The sequence below is a fragment of the Salmo salar genome, chromosome 03 (genome assembly GCF_965601325.2).
Source record: "Salmo salar chromosome 03, fSalSal1, whole genome shotgun sequence".
NCBI classification, from domain to species: Eukaryota; Metazoa; Chordata; class Actinopteri; order Salmoniformes; family Salmonidae; genus Salmo; species Salmo salar.
Genome location: NC_138293.1, coordinates 43,685,693 through 43,706,443, shown reverse-complemented (window position 1 = coordinate 43,706,443; position 20,751 = coordinate 43,685,693). Strand labels below are relative to the sequence as shown.

Sequence of the window (20,751 nt, the reverse complement as noted above, 5' to 3'; positions counted from 1 at the left end):
ATTGGCTTCATGGTGAAATCCCTGAGCTGTTTCCTTCCTCGCCGGCAACGGAGTTAGAAAGGATGCCTGTATCTTTGTAGTGACTGGATGTATTGATACACCATCCAAAGTGCAATTAATAACTTCACCATGCTCAAAGGGATATGGATGGGAATGTCAGCTTTTTATTTTAACCCATCTACCAATAGGTGCCCTTCTTTGCAAGGCATTGGAAAACCTCCCTAGTCTTTGTCGTTGAATCTGTGTTTGAAATTCACCGCTAGACTGACGGACCTTACAGATAATTGTATGTGTGGAGTACAGAGATGAGGTAGTCATTCAAAAATCATGTTCAAAACGTATTGCATGCAGTGAGTCCATGCAACTTATGTGACTCTTAAACTTTAGGCTTGCCATAACAAAGGGGTTGAATACTTATTGACTCAATACATTTCAGCTTTTCATTTAGAATGAATACAAATAATCTATAAAAATTATTCTACTTCGACATTATGGGGTATTGTGTGTAGGCCAGTGACACAAAATCTCAATTTAATAAATTTTAAAAATCAGGCTGTAACAACAAAAATTGAAAAAGTTAAGGGGTGTGAATAGTTTCTGAAGGCACTGTAATAGAGTCAAGATCAAGTCAACAAGATATTTGTATCTAAAAGAAACAATGCTAAAGTAGTGTGTAGGTTAGTAAAGAAGCAGGACTATAAATGAGAATGGCACCGGCACAACAATTATATGGAAAACTACACACAGATATCTACCCCACTGTGTAACGGGTTTCGTCGGAAGGAGAGGACAAAAGCGCAGCATGGTAAGTGTTCATGATTTTTATTCTCAAAAAACACTCAAACAAAATAACATACGGGGAAAACGAAAGCGCACAGTTCTGTCAGGTACAGATAACAAAACAGAAAACAACTACCCACAAACACAGGTGGGAAAAGGCTGCCTAAGTATGATTCTGAATCAGAGACAACGATAGACAGCTGCCTCTGATTGGGAACCCTACTCAGCCAAAACAAAGAAATAGGTAACATAGAATGCCCACCCCACATCACACCCTGACCTAACCAAATAGAGAAATACAACGGCTCTCTAAGGTCAGGGCATGACACACTAGGCAAAAACTGGTTGAATCAATGTTGTTTTCACGTCATTTCAACCCAAAAATGCAATGTGATGACGTCGAATCAAAGTGGAAAACCCATTAGATTAGAAAAAAGTTAGCATAAGGGAATTTCATATTTTGTTTTTCACCCAACTTTTAACCAAAATCCAATGACATGGTGAAACTTTGTTGATTTCACGTTAGTTGACAACTCAAAACAAATGGGACATTTTCACATGGATATAGCTGTTGACTTCTATGATATCGCCTACAATAGCCAATATGTGGCGTTCAATGTAGGCCAACATTCCATGAGACTTAATCAAAACATTACGCTTGGCATTAACCAGTTTAGGAATGATATTTAACTTGTCACAATTGGCCAAAAAGGTGACTGAAAGTGGCATTATATTGTGCTATTATGCAAGAAACCGCTTTAAATTAATTGTTATCATTATTATTACCATTAAGAAAATCATACAGAAATGTGTGCTACCCTCTGCCTATTGGCTTATTTGCATTTTCAAGCCTGTCTCAAAATAGGACACTTTCCCTTTAAAACAAAAAAAGCTCACCTGACTTGCTTTTCAAAGACAGACATGTACAAGTTTTGTGCTCTTGTAGGAAACAATCACTCCCCCATTGCTGTGTAAAATTAGCTATAACAGGGCTAGTCACTCACAAGCTAGGAAAGAATATCGACATATGTGCACATATGTAACAGGGTAGCTCTGTTCTGTGATCTCAAATGGGCATATAGGCTACTCTCCATCCGCTCATGCCTGTGAAATAGAACAAGGCTACTCCGACGTGCTCTTCAACCTACATCAAAATAACCATATGTCCACAGTAGAGGAAAGATGATGTACATTTTAGTGAAGTTCAATCTCGTGCATCTCTGCGTGGGCTTGCAATTCTTCTGCACGGGACTGCTCTAGGAGCTTTGTGGTTGCACATGTAAGTAGCTTAGAGGGAACACTGGCCAGAGCATAACTGAGTCAGGGTGACTAGCTGGCTGACTGGCTGTTACAGAAGAAATCACTGTCATTTTCTGTGGTAAAGAGACAAGTGGTATTCATTTCACTGAAAAGGTGTTCCCCCATCAAACCTGACTGAGCACTATTCACTCAGCAGCTGGAATGCAGCTCTGGCAGAACCGTTTTGCTCACTAGCCCTGAAAACGGAATAGGAAACAAACCGGAGAGACAACAGCTCTTTGTCGGGTTACTCATTACTACTCATCCAGTTGTAAATAGCAGTGATAAACAGAGGAACAACAATGTCTTATTCAATGAAACATGAAATGTTGTTTGTGATGTGGTTGCAGTGGGTAGGTTGGAGGTCACACTTCCAGGTGCAAACAGTAAGCTCTGTGTGTGTGTGTGTGTGTGTGTGTGTGTGTGTGTGTGTGTGTGTTGTGCTACTCACGTACAGTTTCCTGTCTGCCTTAGAGTGCCTCGTCTATTGCATAGTGAGCCGAGTTCTCATCTGAAGACTTTTCAGACAAAGAGAAACTCAAACTACTGCAGCTCTGACCGGGATCTCACCTCTGGATACAAGTCTAGTTCAGTAACACTTCTCACTTTATTATGAAGTCTTCTAATGCTTTAACATTAATAGTAGTGATGTGACAAATAGACAATTTAGCTTATTGTTTAAACTGCCTTTTTATTTGTATTTTATCTAAGATCACCATGCACAATGCAAAGCATCGGCTAGAGTGACATAAAGCTCGCCGCCATTGGACTCTGGAGCAGTGGAAACGCATTCTCTGGAGTGATGAATCACGCTTCATCTGGCAGTTCGAAGGACAAATCTGGGTTTGGCGGATGCCAAGAGAACAATACTTGGACGAATGCATACTGCCAACTGTAAAGTTTGGTGGAGGAGGAATAATGGTCTGGGGCTGTTCTTCATGGTTTGGGCTTGGCACCTTAGTTCCAGTGAAGGGAAATCTTAAGGCTACAGCATACAATGACATTCTAGACGATTCTGTGCTTCCAACTTTGTGGCAACAGTTTGGGGAAGGTATTTCCTGTTTCAGCATGACAATGCCCCCATGCACAAAGCGAGGTCCATAAGAAATGGTTTGTCAAGATCGGTGTGGAAGAACTTGACTGGCCTGCACAGAGCCCTGACCTCAACCCCATTGAACACCTTTGGGATGAATCGCAGCAATGTTCTGACATCTAGTGTAATGCCTTCCCAGAAGAGTGGAAGCTGTTATAGCAGCAAAAGGGGGACCCAACTCCCTATTAATGCCCATGATTTTGGAATGAGATGTTTGATGAGCACGTACCCACATACTTTTGTTCATGTAGTGTATATCTACTGCAGTCATATACCCTTGAAAGCACCTCGGCACGTTTGTTGGTCTTTAAGGCTACACTACGGCTTTTTAAATGCAGACACAAAACCTTCTCTGGAGATAGAAACTATGCGCCACTGAACAGGCCTTTTACTTGTCTGTAAAGGAATGCCGCTTCTGAAGCAGGACTAACACCCCCCCCCCCCCCCCCCCACCACACACACACTTACCTCCAGCACAAGCCCAGCTCCCAGTATGGTCCTCCTCACCCCGCTGCTGTAGCCTTTCTGACTCAACGCCGTCAGACAGTGAATCAGGAAGTTGGTGCTCTGGGTCTTCCCTGATCCGCTCTCCCCTGATATTACCACACACTGGTTCTCCTGCTGCTTCAGCATGGTGTGATATGCCACGTCCGCCACTGCAAAGATGTGAGGGCTTAATTTTCCAAGTGGCTGGTTGTTGTACATCATGACATACTTAGGGTTGTAGATGGGCAGGAACTTGAAGGGGTTAATTGCCACCAGGATACCCCTGGCGTATGTGTAGATGTTGTGTTTGTAGAAGCGCAGGCGCAAGGCGGCCAGGATAGTGTCCTCGGTCAGGGTGGAGAGGCTGCACAAGTCATCATACTCCTCTAATGAAGGTACCCCACCATTGTCCGTCTCTGACCGCAGAGCCCCTTCACCTTCCTGCGCTTGGAGGATGAAGTAATACCCCTTCTCCTGGGGATGCCGTTTTCTGGCCCCTGGGGGCCAAAGCAACACCCTCTCCACAGGCATCTCAGTGTCCCCTAGCCTCCTCTCCTCCCCTTCAGCCTGCCTGACTTCCAGCAGGGCGTACGGACTGGTCATGTCCAGGCCTAGAGTGGCCCCTGCTTTCTGGATAACCATGGCTGCTGTGGCCCCTGGGCTGACCTGGAGAGTACAACATGCTGCTTTGTCCTGGGACAAACGTGGGTAGATCTGGAGGAAGACGGCCTGCGGCTGCTGTTGTTGATCTACGTCCAGGCTGGCCGCTCCTACCACACCATCAGACATACTCATCCTGCTGGCTGACACACAAACAGGACCTCTCCAGCATACCTCACTAGCACTGCCCTCCCCCAATCAGGATGTAACCACTGGGTAGGGAGAGAGGGAGAAGAATGGGGTAGAGTCAGGGAGGGGTATATGAGATACAGTGGAGTCAGATTTTTCTCATTAATCTACACACAATACCCCATAATGACAAAGCAAAAACTGGTTTTTAGAAATGTTTGTAAATGTAAAAAAACTGAAATAACACATTTACATAAATATTCAGACCCTTTACTCAGTACTTTGTTGAAGCAACTTTGGCAGTGATTAGTCTCAAGCCTTTTTGGGTATGACTCTACAAGCTTGGCACAGCTGTATTTGTGGAGTTTCTCCCATTCTTCTCTGCAGATCCTCTCAAGCTGTCAGGTTGGATGGAGAGCATTGCTGCACAGCTCTCCAGAGATGTTCGATCAGTTTCAAGTCTGGGCTCTGGCTGGGCCACTCAATGACATTCAGAGACTTGTCCCGAAGCCACTCCTGCGTTGTCTTGGCTGTGTGCTTAGGGTTGTTGTTCTGTTGGAAGGTGAACCTTCGCCCCAGTCTGAGGTCCTGAGCGCTCTGGAGAAGGTTTCCATCAAGGATCTCACTGTAATTTGCTCCCTTCATCTTTCCCTTGTTCCTGACTACTCTCCCAGTCCCTGCCGCTGAAAAACATCCCCACAGCATGATGCTTCCTCCACCATGCTTCACCGTAGGGATGGTGCCAGGTTACCTCCATAGATGACGCATGGCATTGAGGCAAAAGAGTTCCCATCTTGGTTTCATCAGACCAGAGAATCTTGTTTCTCATGGTCAGAGTCCTTTAGGTGCATTTTGGCAAACTACAAATGGGCTGTCATGTGCCTTTTACTGTAGAGTGGCTTCCGTCTGGCCACTCTACCATGAAGGCCTGACTGGTGGAGTGATGCAGAGATGGTTGTCCCATCTCCACAGTGGAACTCTGGAGCTCTATTAGAGTGACCATCGGGTTCTTGGTCACCTCCCTGACCAAGGCCCTTCCCCCCCAATTGCCCACTGTGTTATTGGGGACCTTCAATGCTGCAGAAATGTTTTGGTACCCTTCCCCAGATCTGTGCCTCGACACAACCCTGTCTTGGAGCTCTACAGACAATTCCTTTGACCTCATAGCTTGGTTTTTGCGCTGACATGCACTGTCAACTGAGACCTTATATAGACAGGTGTGTGCCTTTCCAAATAATTTTCAATTAATTGAATTTACCACAGGTGGACTTCAATCAAGTTGTAGAAACATCTCAAGGATGATCAGCTGAACCTGGATGCACCTGAGCTCGAAATCGAGTCTCATAGCAAAGGTTCTGAATACTTATGTAAATAAGGTATTGTTTTTTTTATTTTGAATACATTTGCAAAAAAAAAAATCAAAAAAAAAAAAAAATAGTTTTTGCTTTGTCATTATGGGGTATTGTGTAGATTGATGAGGAAAATAATTAATTTAATCAATTTTAGAATAAGGCTGTAACGTAACGAAATGTGGAAAAAGTGAAGGGGTCTCTAAACTTTCTGAATGCACTGTAAACATTAGAAATGGCATTTAGACTGGCAATCTAAGTAAAGTATTTGCATGACAGTAAATACTTATTTATCAGAACTTAAAAGTGGCATAGGATTATTATAATAATTCTCCCCTTTAATTTAAGAATAAATCTGTTTAGCCATTGATAGTTGCAGAGATTTAATAGGATACTGTATCTATACAGTATAGAGCTCCACTGAAGCAGTGCGAGAAGAAACACGACACAACAAATTAGCCCAGCTTCCAAGAGAAGTGAGTGCATAGTTGTCTGTCGAGCCTGTATGCATGCAGACACCAGAAAAGGGAACAAATGTTTTCTACAGTATTTGTTCCACTAAGACAATAGCCTCTATTCCCTCCGAGCAACCAACTTTCCCACGACTTCCCTAATCTCCATTCCGTACAATATAATATTTTATCCAATGACAATGAGATTCAACAGCTGAGTCATTCTTACGGTGACATTTTGGACCTCATAACTTGAAGAAAAAAATCATTCATTTTTGGGGTATTCTATCAGAAAAAGGTCATGTTTGACTTTCAGAAGAACATATTGGTCAAGCTCAGACACTTAAATCCTAATAATTATAGGCAGATTGTTCACACAATCATATTTCAACACTGTTAGGGACATACACATAAAACTATTTGAAAGTGTTAACAACGCATGCATGTACAGTACCAGTCAAAAGTTAATAAGAGGAGACTTGCTTGGGCCAAGAAACACGAGCAATGGACATTAGACTGGTGGAATTATGTCCTTTGGTCTAATATATCCAAATTAGAGATTTTTGGTTCCAACCGCCGTGTCTTTGGAAGATGCAGAGTAGGTGAACAGATGACCTCCGAATGTGTGGTTCCCACGTGAAGGATGAAGGAGGAGGTGTGATGGTGCTTTGCTGGTGACACTGTCTGTGATTTATTTAGAATTCAAGACACACTTTACCAGCATGGCTAACAAAGCATTCTGCAGCGATACGCATCTGGTTTGCACTTAGTGGGACTATCATTTGTTTTTCACCAGGTCAATGACCCAACACACCTCCAGGCTGTGTAAGGGCTATTTAACCCAATTGAGATGGTTTGGGATGAGTTGGAACACAGAGTGAAGGAAATGCAGCCAACAAGTGCTCAGCATATGTGGTAACTCCTTCAAGACTGTTGGAAAAGCATTCCTGGTGAAGGTAGTTGAGAGAATGCCAAGAGTGTGCAAAGCTGTCATCAAGGCAAAGGGTGGCTAATTTGAAGAATCTCAAATATAAAATATATTTTGATTTGTTTAACACTTTTATGGTTACTACATGATTCCATATGTGTTATTTCATAGTTTTGATGTCTTCACTATTATTCTACAATGTAGAAAATAGTAAATATTATGAAAAACCCTTGAATGAGTAGGTGTCCAAACTTTTGACTGGTACTGTATATACACACACATATGTAACTGTAATTAGTAAAAACAAATCCTAATATATTACGCAAATATAAATAATTAGTGATGTGGAGCCTAAACTTGCCATAGCTCTGTGGGTGATTGAGTTTGAGCTAGCATAATGGTAAAACTTGAAGAGGATTTTATATGTTTCTATAACAAACATATTTTAACATTTTGAAATGAGAAATTCTCTATAATTTACCCGAAACAGGTATGAGTGAGACAATTAGACGAACATCATTAAACATGTAAAAATAGATAAATCCAAGTGTATATATTTGTTTTGTTTTGGAGTGGCTATACGGACTCACCTGGTGCCAAAATTGATGATGTATGTCACACAGCTTAGTCAAGTGGAGACGGATTTGTTGCAGTCAGTTTCTGCAGAGCCCTTCCAAACTAGCTAGTTTAATGCTGGCAACAGCAGCATTGTGGTAGTTGACTTGTAAAAGAAAGTTGTTTATTTCGATGGGCGAGGGAGAAATAACTTGTAGTATTGATCCCCATCCGTATGTCACCTTGACATGCCAATTAGCAAACGTAACGACAAGCCCGTGTGAATGACCGGTGCAACGGTGTTGTGTCTAGGTGCTTCCCACTCCACTGTTGCTTCCCACTGGGCAGTAGTTCCTTCACCGGGCAGCTGTATTATGTCGCTGGCAGTAGCTAACGTGGCCAATTTGTTCCATCCCACTTGATTATATTTAGAGTAGGATAGCAGCCTACACAAGAAATCATTTGTAATATTGGTACTAGTGCCAGGGGTTAGAACCGGTTCAAGGAACAGAACAGAAAAATAAGTACATTTTTACAGGAAAAGAATCAGGACCGGGAACAAAAGTGATCTATACTGTTCCAAACAGTACTGTTATTTTGAAAACATGGGAACCAGTTAATTACTAACGTTATTTTTACATTCCAAGCATTTTTTCCAGTCCCACAACAAACGCAACAAAGCGCCTATGCAAAACCCTCACTCGGTCACACAGAAACGTATTCCAGTGTCTGCCTGCTTGCCATCTGAAAATCTTTGCCAGTGTGTGCGTGTGTAGGCTTCAAGCCCCTCCCTCTCCTGAGCATAGTCTACTAGCCTATTGACTTTACAAGCGTGATTCAGAAATTAAAGATATTTTTAATTACAGAAGAATGGATCAACTTTTTCAATGTTCGTTAAGGATACTATAGTTATCACGTTTCACATTGGATTAAATAACGACAAAAAGGTAAGACGTGTTTTTAATTCTGGTGCTGATCTGCACACACAGCTAGCTCTGGTACAACATTAAGCAAACACTCTGAAGTTCAAAGACATTCAATGTTCCTTCATAGAAGCCGCTCTTCCGTAGGTATAATTGTGAGCCCAAGTCAGATAATGTATGTCATAAGATGGCCAGCTCTTCAAGCCAAGCCTCCACCCACAAAATCAGCCGCATCTTGCGTCCTACACCTGTCTGTCCAATGTATGTAAACAAATTGCCTGCCTGCTCCATATAGCAAGCTTCTCTACCCGCACTGATTGGTGAAGAAATTTAATGTCGAGCTAAATGGAGAAAAAAAAAACTATGTGATTTCAGAGGTTTAAAAAGGAACAATATCAACAGTAACTTTTTTTTGGTTCGAACTGGTTTAGAACTTTATTTTGCTGGTTGGAACAGTGGAACGGAACGAAAAATGATGGTTCCATTCAGATAGAACGACTGGAAAATATTTCAGTTCCAACCCGATTGGTACTAACCATATGGATGTCATTGTACAGTAGGAATTCATATTTACAGAAAATGTAATAACTTTCAATACGGGGAATAATTCATATTTATCCTGAGAGTCCCGGGAAATACTGCAAAAATCAGAAGTGCCCCTTTAAAGCTTTTAAAACCAAGATATGGCCACTATGCCAGGGTTCTCCCAAAATAAGATTGTGGCTGCGACACATTGCCGGCTTGGCTGCGCCACTATATAAAGGTTTCACAGCAAGTGAAACTGATATTTAGTAATGATGAGAGCAATGTTGTTAACAATGACATCGTTGTCAATTGCGAAACAGGACAATATTTTCACCATTCAGTTGATCATAACTAAGGTGAGTTTTCCTTTCTCTGCTCTTTTTCTTGGCCCAATGGCGGTTTCCTCCTCTCATCACTCCACTGTCGCCAGCCTCTGCCGCGTTGTTCTCAACACCAGTTTAAAATCAATATAGTCGACTGTTTTCTAGAAACCTGGCTTTTGTGAAAAGTGGTCCTGGGATCCCGGTTACAGGTTTTAATCCCTACCGTAGTCTACTGCTGTGACTTCTGCTACCTAGCATAAGTATGAAAAGGGCAGTTTTCGGGGAAAAACGAGCAGTTGTTTATTCTTCTCGTTGTAACAGTTTGGATAATGGGACAATTCTGAGTAAAATACATTGTAGGCTACCTGGATTGAGGTACATTTTCCGAGACATATCTCGTGCCACCTCTGCTGTGTTTTAATCTACACAGGAAGCCTGTCTGACCCTAGTGCAATTGTAAGCAAGCGGGTCGGATGTGCTGGTGAGCTTTCCTGCTGCTGTCCTGCAATAAGGAGAGGAAAGTAGCTAGATAGTTTAGCTAATATCAGGCCAGGGTGAAAGCTAAAACATTTATTGTTGTGATTTTAACAGAAAATGTAGAAATACGGTAACATCTACATTTTTAAAAAGAAAATACTCAGATAAAAACAAATGATTCTGAAGACTCTACCAAGTCACAATTTAGGCAGTCAAGTTTCAAATTATCATTGAAGTTTCTAGCCATGAGTATAAACTAGCAAGCTGGGAAGGGCTCATTAGGAAGACTGACTGAAGATAATTTGTTCATGCCTGTAAAACTTTAGCTGCACAACATATGTCATCAATTTTGGGCACTAGATGTGTCTTCATCGTCTCTCCCTGTTCAATGAGGTATAATGATTTATTTAGCATTGCACTATTGTTTTCCCACCCCAAAAATTAAGATACTTCCTGAACATCATGTCATTGTGGGAAGGGTCTGTTATTTTAAGGGGAATTACTACAAACTAACAGGGTAGAAAGTGTTCAGGGACACACAGAAAACCATAATATTACATACAATAATTCAGAAAAAAGTTGAGATTTTAAGTAGGATAATAAAATAATGAAGGATTTAATATTTTATTATTTGATGGCTTATATTTCTCATAGGAGTTGATGAATAGGATCTCAGGACAGGGCAAAAGCACCTATATCCACAAAAAACTAAATGCAGAAAATTCCCTTTGAGATCCATATGTGAGTTATGGTTAAAACCTGTTTGGGATAGGGGGAAGTATTTTCACGGCCGGATAAAAAATTTTACCGATTTAATCTGGTTACTACTCCTGCCCAGACACTAGAATATGCATATAATTAGTAGATTTGGATAGAAAACACTCTAAAGTTTCTAAAACGGTTTGAATGGTGTCTGTAAGTATAACAGAACTCATATGGCAGGCCAAAACCTGAGAAGATTCTATACAGGAAGTGCCCTGTCTGACAATTTGTTCTCCTTCTAGGGCATCTCTATCAAAAATACAGCATCTCTGCTGTAGCGTGACATTTTCTAAGGCTTTCATTGGCTCTCAGAAGGCGCCAGAAAGTGGAATGAGAGCTCTTCAGTCTCTGGCCGAAAAACAGCAGGAGTTTTTGTGAGTGGTCCTGCTGAGAACAATGACACTGGAGCGCGCTTGCACAAGACGACTCCATTTTTTTCTTTCAGTGTTTGAACGAATACAACGTCGCCCGGTTGGAATATTATCGCTATTTTACGAGAAAAATAGCATCAAAATGGATTTTAAACAGCGTTTGACATGCTTCGAAGTACGGTAATGGAATATTTCTACATTTTTTGTCACGAAATGCGCCGGCGCGTCACCCTTCGGATAGTGACTTGAACGCACGAACAAAACGGAGCTATTTGGATATAACTATGGATTATTTCGAACCAAAACAACATTTGTTGTTGAAGTAGAAGTCCTGGGAGTGCATTCTGACGAAGAACAGCAAAGGTAATCAAATTTTTCTTATAGATAATCTGAGTTTGGTGAGGGCCAAACTTGGTGGGTGTCAAATTAGCTAGACATGATGGCTGGGCTATGTACTCAGAATATTGCAAAATGTGCTTTCACCGAAAATCTATTTAAAATCTGACACCGCGATTGCATAAAGGAGTTCTGTATCTATAATTCTTAAAATAATTATGTTTTTTTGTCAACGTTTATCGTGAGTAATTTAGTAAATTCACCAGAAGTTTGCGGTGGGTATGCTAGTTCTGAACATCACATGCTAATGTAAAAAGCTGTTTTTTGATATAAATATGAACTTGATTGAACAAAACATGCATGTATTGTATAACAATGTCCTAGGAGTGTCATCTGATGAAGATCAAAGGTTAGTGCTGCATTTAGCTGTGGTTTTGGTTTTTGTGACATATATGCTTGCTTTGAAAATGGCTGTGTGATTATTTTTGGGAGGGTACTCTCCTGACATAATCTAATGTTTTGCTTTCGTTGTAAAGCCTTTTTGAAATCGGACAATGTGGTTAGATAAAGGAGAGTCTTGTCTTTAAAATGGTGTAAAATAGTCATATGTTTGAGAAATTTAAGTTTTTGCATTTTTGAGGTATTTGTAATTCGCGCCACGCTATACCATTGGATATTGGTGTCCCTAACAGGATAACCTCTTATCACCTCTTATTTAGTGTAAAATGTGGATTCCAAAGGGCTTTAAATATACAGTGCATTTGGAAAGTATTCAGACCCCTTGACTTTTTCTACATTTTGTTACGTTAGAGCCTTGTGGATAACATTTTTTAAAAATTTTCATCAATCTACATACAATACCCCATAATGGCAAAGCGAAAACAAGTTTTTAGAAATTTGTGCAACAAAATGTATAATAATAATACCTTATTTCATTGAGGTATTGTGTGTAGATTGATGAGGTGGAAATAATGAATTCATCAATTTTATAATAAGGCTGTAATGTAACAAAATGTGGAAAAAGTCAAGGGGTCTGAATAATTTCTCAACTGTAAAGTTAGGTGTCGTTATATTTCCTGGGGACAGAAAAGGATACCGGATAGTAGGGATGACCTAGCCCAATAATGGACTAAAGGAGCCTAATGTTGCTCCTTATAGCCCAAGGACAGGTATGGGGATCCACAACTGCGGTACGGTTCTAGAAACATAAAGCCCTATACTTTCATATCACATCAAAATAATTTCACAAATGCAAAATATAAAAACTTACTGTCCACTGTTTTAACAGTTGCAGCCAACAGCATTTTTCAGCTACGTTTGTGGCGTCTGTCTTCCGTTTACACACAGGTGTTCTGAGACACAGATGGTTAATACGAACAGGTATTCGACTCGGTCTTCCGCACGCTAAACAAACGCTGTAACATGGAAATATGGCTGTGTGGGAACACTAACCCTAAAAAAAGGTGTTTGGTAATTTAATCTTTTGTTTTTCGAAAATTATTCCTCACTGATATGAAAGATGTTCCTCCTGTATCCAAAACTGTACCGCAAGAGATGCATGCTAACGTTTAGAACAGGCGTCGGGGCTCTTAACAAAACCAATAGTGTGCAACTGCAGCCTGCAATTCAGGGTGTTCCTGCATGCCACCCCTCGAGCATCCCATTGGGTCCTTCATAAAACAACCCTCCACCACCCCCCTCGAGCACCCCAATGGTTCCTGCATGAACGGTGGTGGTGAAAGACACTGTCTACCGGTCATCTGACACCGTGTGCTGGCTATCTTGATAGTTAGCTATCTAGCACATGGTGTTGACCCCTAGTCCTGACTGCTGTGTAACGGAGTCCTACTTGCTAGCTAGTGTGGGCGATACCGGCAGACAATGTCCTTCGCTCCCGCCTGTCCTACTCGTCGTTAACAGAACAGTGGGAATATAGTGCCCCACAGGACACTGTCTAGTACCGGTCACCACCCACCTTCTGGCAAAGCAGGTGGAAGGTTGGGGAAACACTGTGTGCTAGCTAACAGTCGCTAACACTGTTCCATACAGATTTTGCATACCACGGCATTCAAACGAGGATGCGATTTAAAAATATATATATTTTAAAAAAAAATGCAATTGTAGACTGTTGGCATTAAAATACGTGGTGTAAACTAAGTTTCTATTCAAGTGTTGATTGACATGGTAATAGACCAATAGTATTCGAGAAAAGTTAAAGGAAAAAAAACAGACCCCTCTGACGCTGTATGATACATTGTGACGCATCACGACATATCGTACGCGCTTCTCTCGCAGATTAAAAACAAGAAAGTGAAAAGGACAGGGAAAAGGGGATACCTAGTCAATTGTACAACTGAATGCATACATTTTTTCGCGTCATCACTGCATGCCATCATGACTCGCAAAAGCTGCAGTTTAATGTGTGAAGATAACTTTAGCGCCACCCTAAAAACCCTATTCAAATTCGACACATACCTTCAAATTGGTATGTAATTACACATTATATAAAAACTCTTCATAGTGTTTTATTAAAAGTGTTGAGCTGATAAATTGGACAAATCGGGTGACATTTTTTTTCTTCCCCCCACACGACATATGGGGACAAATGTTTCCCCACCCTTTCACTATTACTCAGTAGCATTCTGTTCCCCCTCCGCCATTTTTAAAAAGACCAGGCGGAGATCCATTGCCTTTTTCAAACATGCAGAGACAGGCAGCATGAAGGTCACGTCATTCATTTTGCTGGAAAGTGGAGAAGTTGTGCTTTATAATGGTATTCATAATGGAAGTATACATTTTTGGGGGGGCTAAAATACGGTCACATGTACGGGACACTGTCAAGTACGGAAGTTTGTTAGGGAAAGGGGATACCTCGTCAGTTGTACAACTGAAATGCGTCTACCACATTTAACCCAACCCCTCTGAATCAGAGAGGTGAGGTGCCATAATCGACATCCACGTCAGTTATCGTTAGTTTGCGAGCTAGCACACGGTGTCGCCCCTGCCTCCCGTCTGCTGTGTACCAGAGTCCTCCTTAGCAGTGTTGCCAACTCATTTTCTGGGTAAATTGCTAGAGGCAGGTTGATGTGTTGCTAAATGACGTTGTGATGTCATTGCGTGATAACGTAAGACTGCGTCATTATGTAGAATACACAATAACTTTACTCAAATTGACTGGCCATCTCGGCAAAAAAACATGATTTGACATTTGTTCTGGTACAGGCTCCCACTCTTTTCTGTACAATTTTGATTGAGACATGTTGACTGATGTTGTAAGTTCTGTTCAAGATCAAACATTCGTGACCAACTATATTCCCAGGTTTGGCTCGTCGAACCCGTACTACTACAGCTGCAGTCAGCCAACAATGATTTGCAATTTGCTGCTGGCCTACTGCTGCCTGTGCACGAGCTGAGCGCCTGCTGCTGACGTCAATCACAATGCACTTTTGAAGCCAGGCACGTGTGTTGTGACTGAGTGTGCCAGAGAAACTCGTTTTTGTGTCATTTAGAGGGAAAATGCGTGCATTTTAGCGTTTTCAGTCACTTTTCAAAAGTTGCTAAAAGTTCCAAAGACATTTTTAAAAGTAGCTACATTTGTTGCTAGGTGCTGTTTGAAAAAAAAGTTGCCAGGGTAGTCTGAAAAGTTGCTAAATCTAGCAACAAAATTGTTACATTGCTATCACTGCTCCTTAGGGCTAGCACAGTGTCTTTTGTTACCTCGACACTGCCTACTAGTGTACAGCTAGCTAGCTACCGTTGTCATCCCCGTTCCTTCTCTGTAGTGTTTATCGGTGGCTGGCATTAGCGCCACCTACTGCACTGGAGCGCCCCCGCCTCCCACCTGGCCTAATTTAAAAATGGTCCAATAGAAGTATAAAAAGGGTTTCCTGCAGATACAGGAATGCCCCGAATTGCAGGAGGCAATTGCACCCTTCTCAACAAAACTACCCCTGCCAGAAGATAGACTACTATAGCCATATGAATGGGCTAGGTCTAGGAATTTTCCCGCTATGTAATAACAAACACTAATCAAATGTTATTCCTCACCTTGCATTATGGTACATTTTAACCCTGTACAGATGAACATTATTGACGACAAGGAACTCCCTTTTTTCCACCAGTAGTAAAAAACTAGTAGATGAGGGGAAGAAAAAAATAGTTCAACTGCGCAACCGAAAGGTGAGCGAAAAAAGCTGTTCCCGTCCTTATTGCAAAATATACAAATAAACGCAATAATGCTTTAGTCAGTTGGCAATGACTGGACGCGTAATGTAAATTGAATGGTCATCGAAAATCTTCTTGTCAAGTTCTTGTGCGTTTTAACTTCCTATATATTTTGTCCGAGCGCTTTCATCGATGGGTTGGGTGCGGGTGACATGCTGAGTTCACGCGCAAGTCGCAATTTGGAAACTCGAAAGGTTTGGATTCGTTATCTGGTTGTAGTTATTCACGTGCCGCGTTCAACAAGTTAGCACAGTGGTTCCCAACCTTTTTCGGTTACTGTACCCAACAACTGCATTTTGCTCTGGTCGGAGTACCCCCTCATGTGCATTTTACTCCCCTAGTACCGCTGGTAGGGAACCACTGAGTAAATGAGTCAAACATGTTCGAGTTTCCTAATTCCGATCAGCACATGAACGCGGTGTCATACCCTTTCAATAAAACAGAAATGGCAACAAACTCGGTCAACTAAAGTTCTATTAACGTTAACCGACCCAAAGGCTACTTCTTACATTGCCAAATAGAATGACAACAGGCGTTGTTTTTCTTTACCATAGGCCTATGCGTTTTAACAGCTATTACTGTCTCTTTGGGATTGAAAGATTTTATTTGCATGTAAGAGTTTAGACCATCTGGTGGCCATATGAAGTACTGTTTAATTTTCTATACCTGTGGAATTCACCTGGGAAGAGGTGGGACTCCATTAGTTTGACTACAGTTGTATTGTGTGAGTACTGGCTACCACCAGACTCCATTGCATACAGTAACCTATACACCCACAAAGTCACTTAACACCTAAACATAAATACTAATCAAATGTTATTCCTCACCTGGCATAACGATCCATTTATTTGAATCCTGTAACGTTACACATGAACCTCATTGATAAAAGGGAAGCACCCTTATCCACCAGCATTACAAAACAAGTTGAAAAGAAAAAAACGAGTTCACCTGCGCAACCGAAACATTAGCGAAAAAAGGTGTTCCCGTCCTTATTGCAAGAAATACAAATAAAATAAACAATACTTTAGTTGGTTTGCAGTGCTGGACGTTTAAGATGTAATCCAACATGAATGGTCATCGAAAATCTTCTTGACAAGTTGTTTCTAGTTCTTGCGAATTGTAATTTCCTGTATCGTCTGTTCACGCACTTTCATCTATGGGTTAGGTACGAGTGACATGCTGCGTTGACGTAATAGTCGTAATTTGGAAACTCGAAAATATTAGACTTGCTAACTGATTGTATTTATTCACGCGCCGCTTTCAACCAGTAGCAAGTCGGACATTTTCGAGTGACCTAGTTCCGACCAGCACTTGAACGCGGCATCATACCCCTTTGTTCATGAGCGCGTCTGCTTCGTCAATAAAACAGAAAAACATTGAGTGTGTGTGCATTTTATTTCAGTCAGATTAACTGAAACTGAAACTATTTATTGTAGAAGATAACATCCTGTTTTTAACTCTCTGCCCTTTCGCCATGAAACCAACATGGATCATACATCTCAATAAGAACACCCACAATATACCAGTATGTTTTATCAGTGGGTTAGTGAGAATGACATAACTAGCCTAGGCCTACAGCAAATATTTGCATTCATTCATAAATGTATGCAATTAAATAAAAAGTGAGATATGACTTAACTTCAGTATAATTTACTTCCACTGCTCCTCTAGTAATCAAATACTGAATTTAGACACAGAATCTGATGTATTTTTCCACAAAGATATGTTTAATTTCAATTCAACCCTGGTGTGCTAGAAAATGCTAAGTGACAGAATTCAGTATGATGTCATAGCCTTCTTTGAACCCGCCAAGTCCTTTTGTGTGTAATAACAATCAGTTTAATCTCTGGTTGTTGTGTTCTGTGGATTAGGTTCCTTGTAGGTGTAACACTATCCCCGTTTATTGTACATTTGACTCTTTGTTATGCCTTGCACTGACTGGCAACAGTTACTTAAAGGACACATATGCAGACACTTTCTTTACAACTGTATTATTTTACAACTGTGTTGACTCTTGTGTTTCACAATCAAGATGAGAAGGTTTTTTAAATCCATTTGGCATACTGTAGTCTCGCTAGACAGATGGGTTGCCTGGGATACTGTACAGAACAAGACAAGACAGGTGTTGGCATATTTATTACATAAGTCTATTATGTTGGTATATTTATCACATGTTTATAGCCGTTTCGTGCATTGTTAAACATTGCACAACATGATGATAAGAACATGATGATGAAGATAGTGACGATGAAGATGATGATGTCACATTGGACGCCACTCCTGTTCCTGCTGAACTGAGCCAGCAGTCAACAGACACACACTGATTCCAGATCAGTAGGCACTGGAGTACACAGCCCTGAACTACACATTCTATAACACACACACACACCACACACACACACACACACACACACACACACACACACACACACACACACACACACACACACACACACACACACACACACACACACACACACACACACTGGTTCCAGGCACCGGAGTGAAAAAAAACTATAACGCTCTGGAGTATGATCAAGGGTAATCTTCCCCTGTGTGTCGGAACATGCAAGTCTTTTAAAGAACATTCCTGCTAATTTTACAGGTGGCCTGTCCTATCCATAATCAGATCTGCGCTCCTAGAGTGTATGGCTCTCCTTTTCTTTTTCAAGTGTTCTACTCCGCTAGCCAGCACCTCTCCTAAACAGGTGTGCGTTTCTTTTGCCACCAAATTGTCTTTTCCAACCTCAGGATTCTGTCCTCTTCTCGTCCCTTCTTTCCCATCTCCGAAGTGGTAGGCAAGACACCCTGGTATGCTATAAAATTGTTTTCATTCCAGACACTGAACTTAGCCACTGTGAACAAATCATTTTAGCTCAATGCTCACCAATAAGCTAAGTTCTGTATCTTCAGAAAGTATAGCACCAGTTTGCTCTAGCCTATAGAGGAAACGGGAAATTCCCCATCATTCATATCATACACAAGGACAATATCAGAAAGGATGCAGTGTTCTAGTCAGTGCTGTAGTAGAGGATACATAGACCATTGGACAGCGTATTACAAATGGTTAACATAAGACCAATTTAATCCATTACACTAACCTTCCAGTAATGGTTTTGGATGAACACAGATTTTATAACTTGATGCAGGTATTCAATAATATCTTGGATAATGTAATAAAAAAAAAAGTTATTTTCCAAAAGTGGAGGGAGGGATTAGATGTAAATATGTATCTTCTGTCTTTTCACTGGATGGGTATTTTCCCTGTCCCCTGGGACCTGGGTGTGAGGAGGACAGAGTCTCCTAGCTGAGTGTTTGTTCTCAGATAGTGTGCCTGAGCCTCAGGACAGGAGGATGTGCTTACAGACCAAGGTAACTTCCCAAATGGTACCCTATTCCTTATATAGGGCACTACTTTTGACCAGGGCGCTATGGTCCCTGGTTTAAAGAAGTGCACAAGGTAAGGAATATAGTGCCATTTGGGATGCAACCTGATACACTGTTAACCAGCCGAATAGAGATGGTATGACATCACCGTATTGCTTCACTGGAACAACAACTCTCATGTTGAAGTTCTTTTAACTGGAGCCCAAGACACTCTCTCGCTCACCCATGCTGAGCTGGTGTCAGTCAAACACACAAGCTAGCACATGTACGCACACACACACACAGATGTACGTATGTACACACACATATACACACACACACACATATGCGCTAAGCTAGTGTCGGTCAAACACACCGGGGGGGGGGACTTTGTCAAAATAATATACGCCGCAGGAATGTTATACTACTCCCACAGATCCACCAAGCCTATTGAGATGTCATAATACTTTGAGAGCAGGTGTCATATACCTGCTCTCAAAGTGTCATATACCTCTTCTTATTGATGCCTTTGTGGTCTGCCTATAGTGAGTGATAAGCCATGTGGGCAGATGTATAGATGACATGATTTCAGTTGGCTTCTTTTGGCATTTTCTTCTATTCATCTTTGTTTCTTTATGTAAGAAATTGCAGATGTTAAATACGTTAATTTGGTTTCAATGCAACAGTATAAACATTGTTAACATGATTCAGACTTGGAGTTGGATTAGTTTCAATAGTATCCATGTCAGAAGTCAGTTACCTGTCCGACTGTCATTATGTCACTGCTGCTCCTCTCAGGAGAAGAAAAGACTGCTGCGATCTTTGTGAGGCAAGATCTTGATATTGAAGCTAAGTAAATAGGACCGACTGTCTCAGCTCAATAGACAGTAGTATTACAAAGATAAGGAACAATTATAAATAATATGTTTGTGCTGTTGCTGTAGTGCGTTGACAGTAATTATATTCTTCTGCTTTAGTGACAAATTCTTCAGAAATTCTATACTGCATGTATTTACTATTTGGCATTGGGTTGCAATATTTTTTATATTACTACATAACTCTGAGCTGAATTGGTTTCATTCCGTTGGTAAAGACCTCAGACCTACTGTATTTAGTGATACAGATAAGGAATTGGATAAGAAAGGAATGGAATAAAAACTCACCTGATGTGGATCAGGAGGACAGTGTCAAACCTCAGATGTATTACCTCTGTGTCCTGTTGCATGGGAAAATTATGCTCCTTAAAGCGCTGCCTTATGAATTATGTGTGAGGGTGTGTTAAAGAGTTTGTGTGTGAGAAAGAGATAGAAGGTGCAAGAGAGAGGGAAAGAGATGAGAAGCAAAAGAGAGAGGGAGCGAGGGAGGGCGGACGGGATGGGACAGGTGTAAAATTTACACACCCTGCTAGCAGCACAGATTTGATGTAACATGATAAGTCTCTCATCCACCGCAGCACGACACAGACAGAGAGAGAGAGAGAGTAAAGAAGCAGAGAAAAAGTGCAGAGGGAGAGAAAGGGGTGAGTGAGTTAGAGAGACTCAGATAAACAAGGGAGATAGCATTATCAGGCATCAAATGTCTTTTTCAGGACCATTACTCTATGTAGAGATGGAAGACTTTCATCCTTTCTTCTCTGCCTGTAAATTACTGCCGTCAGAGGAGCATACTCCTTTCACACTCACCAGTCCAGATATGTGTTTTGTTTTCAAGTCT

At 41.2% G+C, this 20,751-nt stretch overlaps 1 protein-coding gene across 8 annotated transcripts in view; it reads right to left on the bottom strand.

Annotated features, from left to right (window-relative positions):
* Positions 1 to 16,862, bottom strand: part of myo9b (myosin IXb) — a 78,543-nt gene extending 61,681 nt beyond the window's left edge. For 6 of the 8 annotated variants that reach the window (XM_014191928.3, XM_014191924.3, XM_014191933.3 and 3 more), the window contains exons 1-2: positions 16,500 to 16,862; positions 3,641 to 4,530 (exon numbers count right to left, since the gene is read on the bottom strand). In XM_014191928.3, the coding sequence (XP_014047403.1) occupies positions 3,641 to 4,453 (813 nt within the window). In that variant the 5' untranslated portion in view covers positions 4,454 to 4,530; positions 16,500 to 16,862. Of the gene's footprint in view, positions 1 to 3,640; positions 4,531 to 15,495; positions 15,818 to 16,499 lie in introns of those variants that run through there. The other 2 variants (XM_014191925.3, XM_045714851.2) reach the window with 2 other exon arrangements.
* Between the last annotated feature and the right edge of the window lie 3,889 nt (positions 16,863 to 20,751).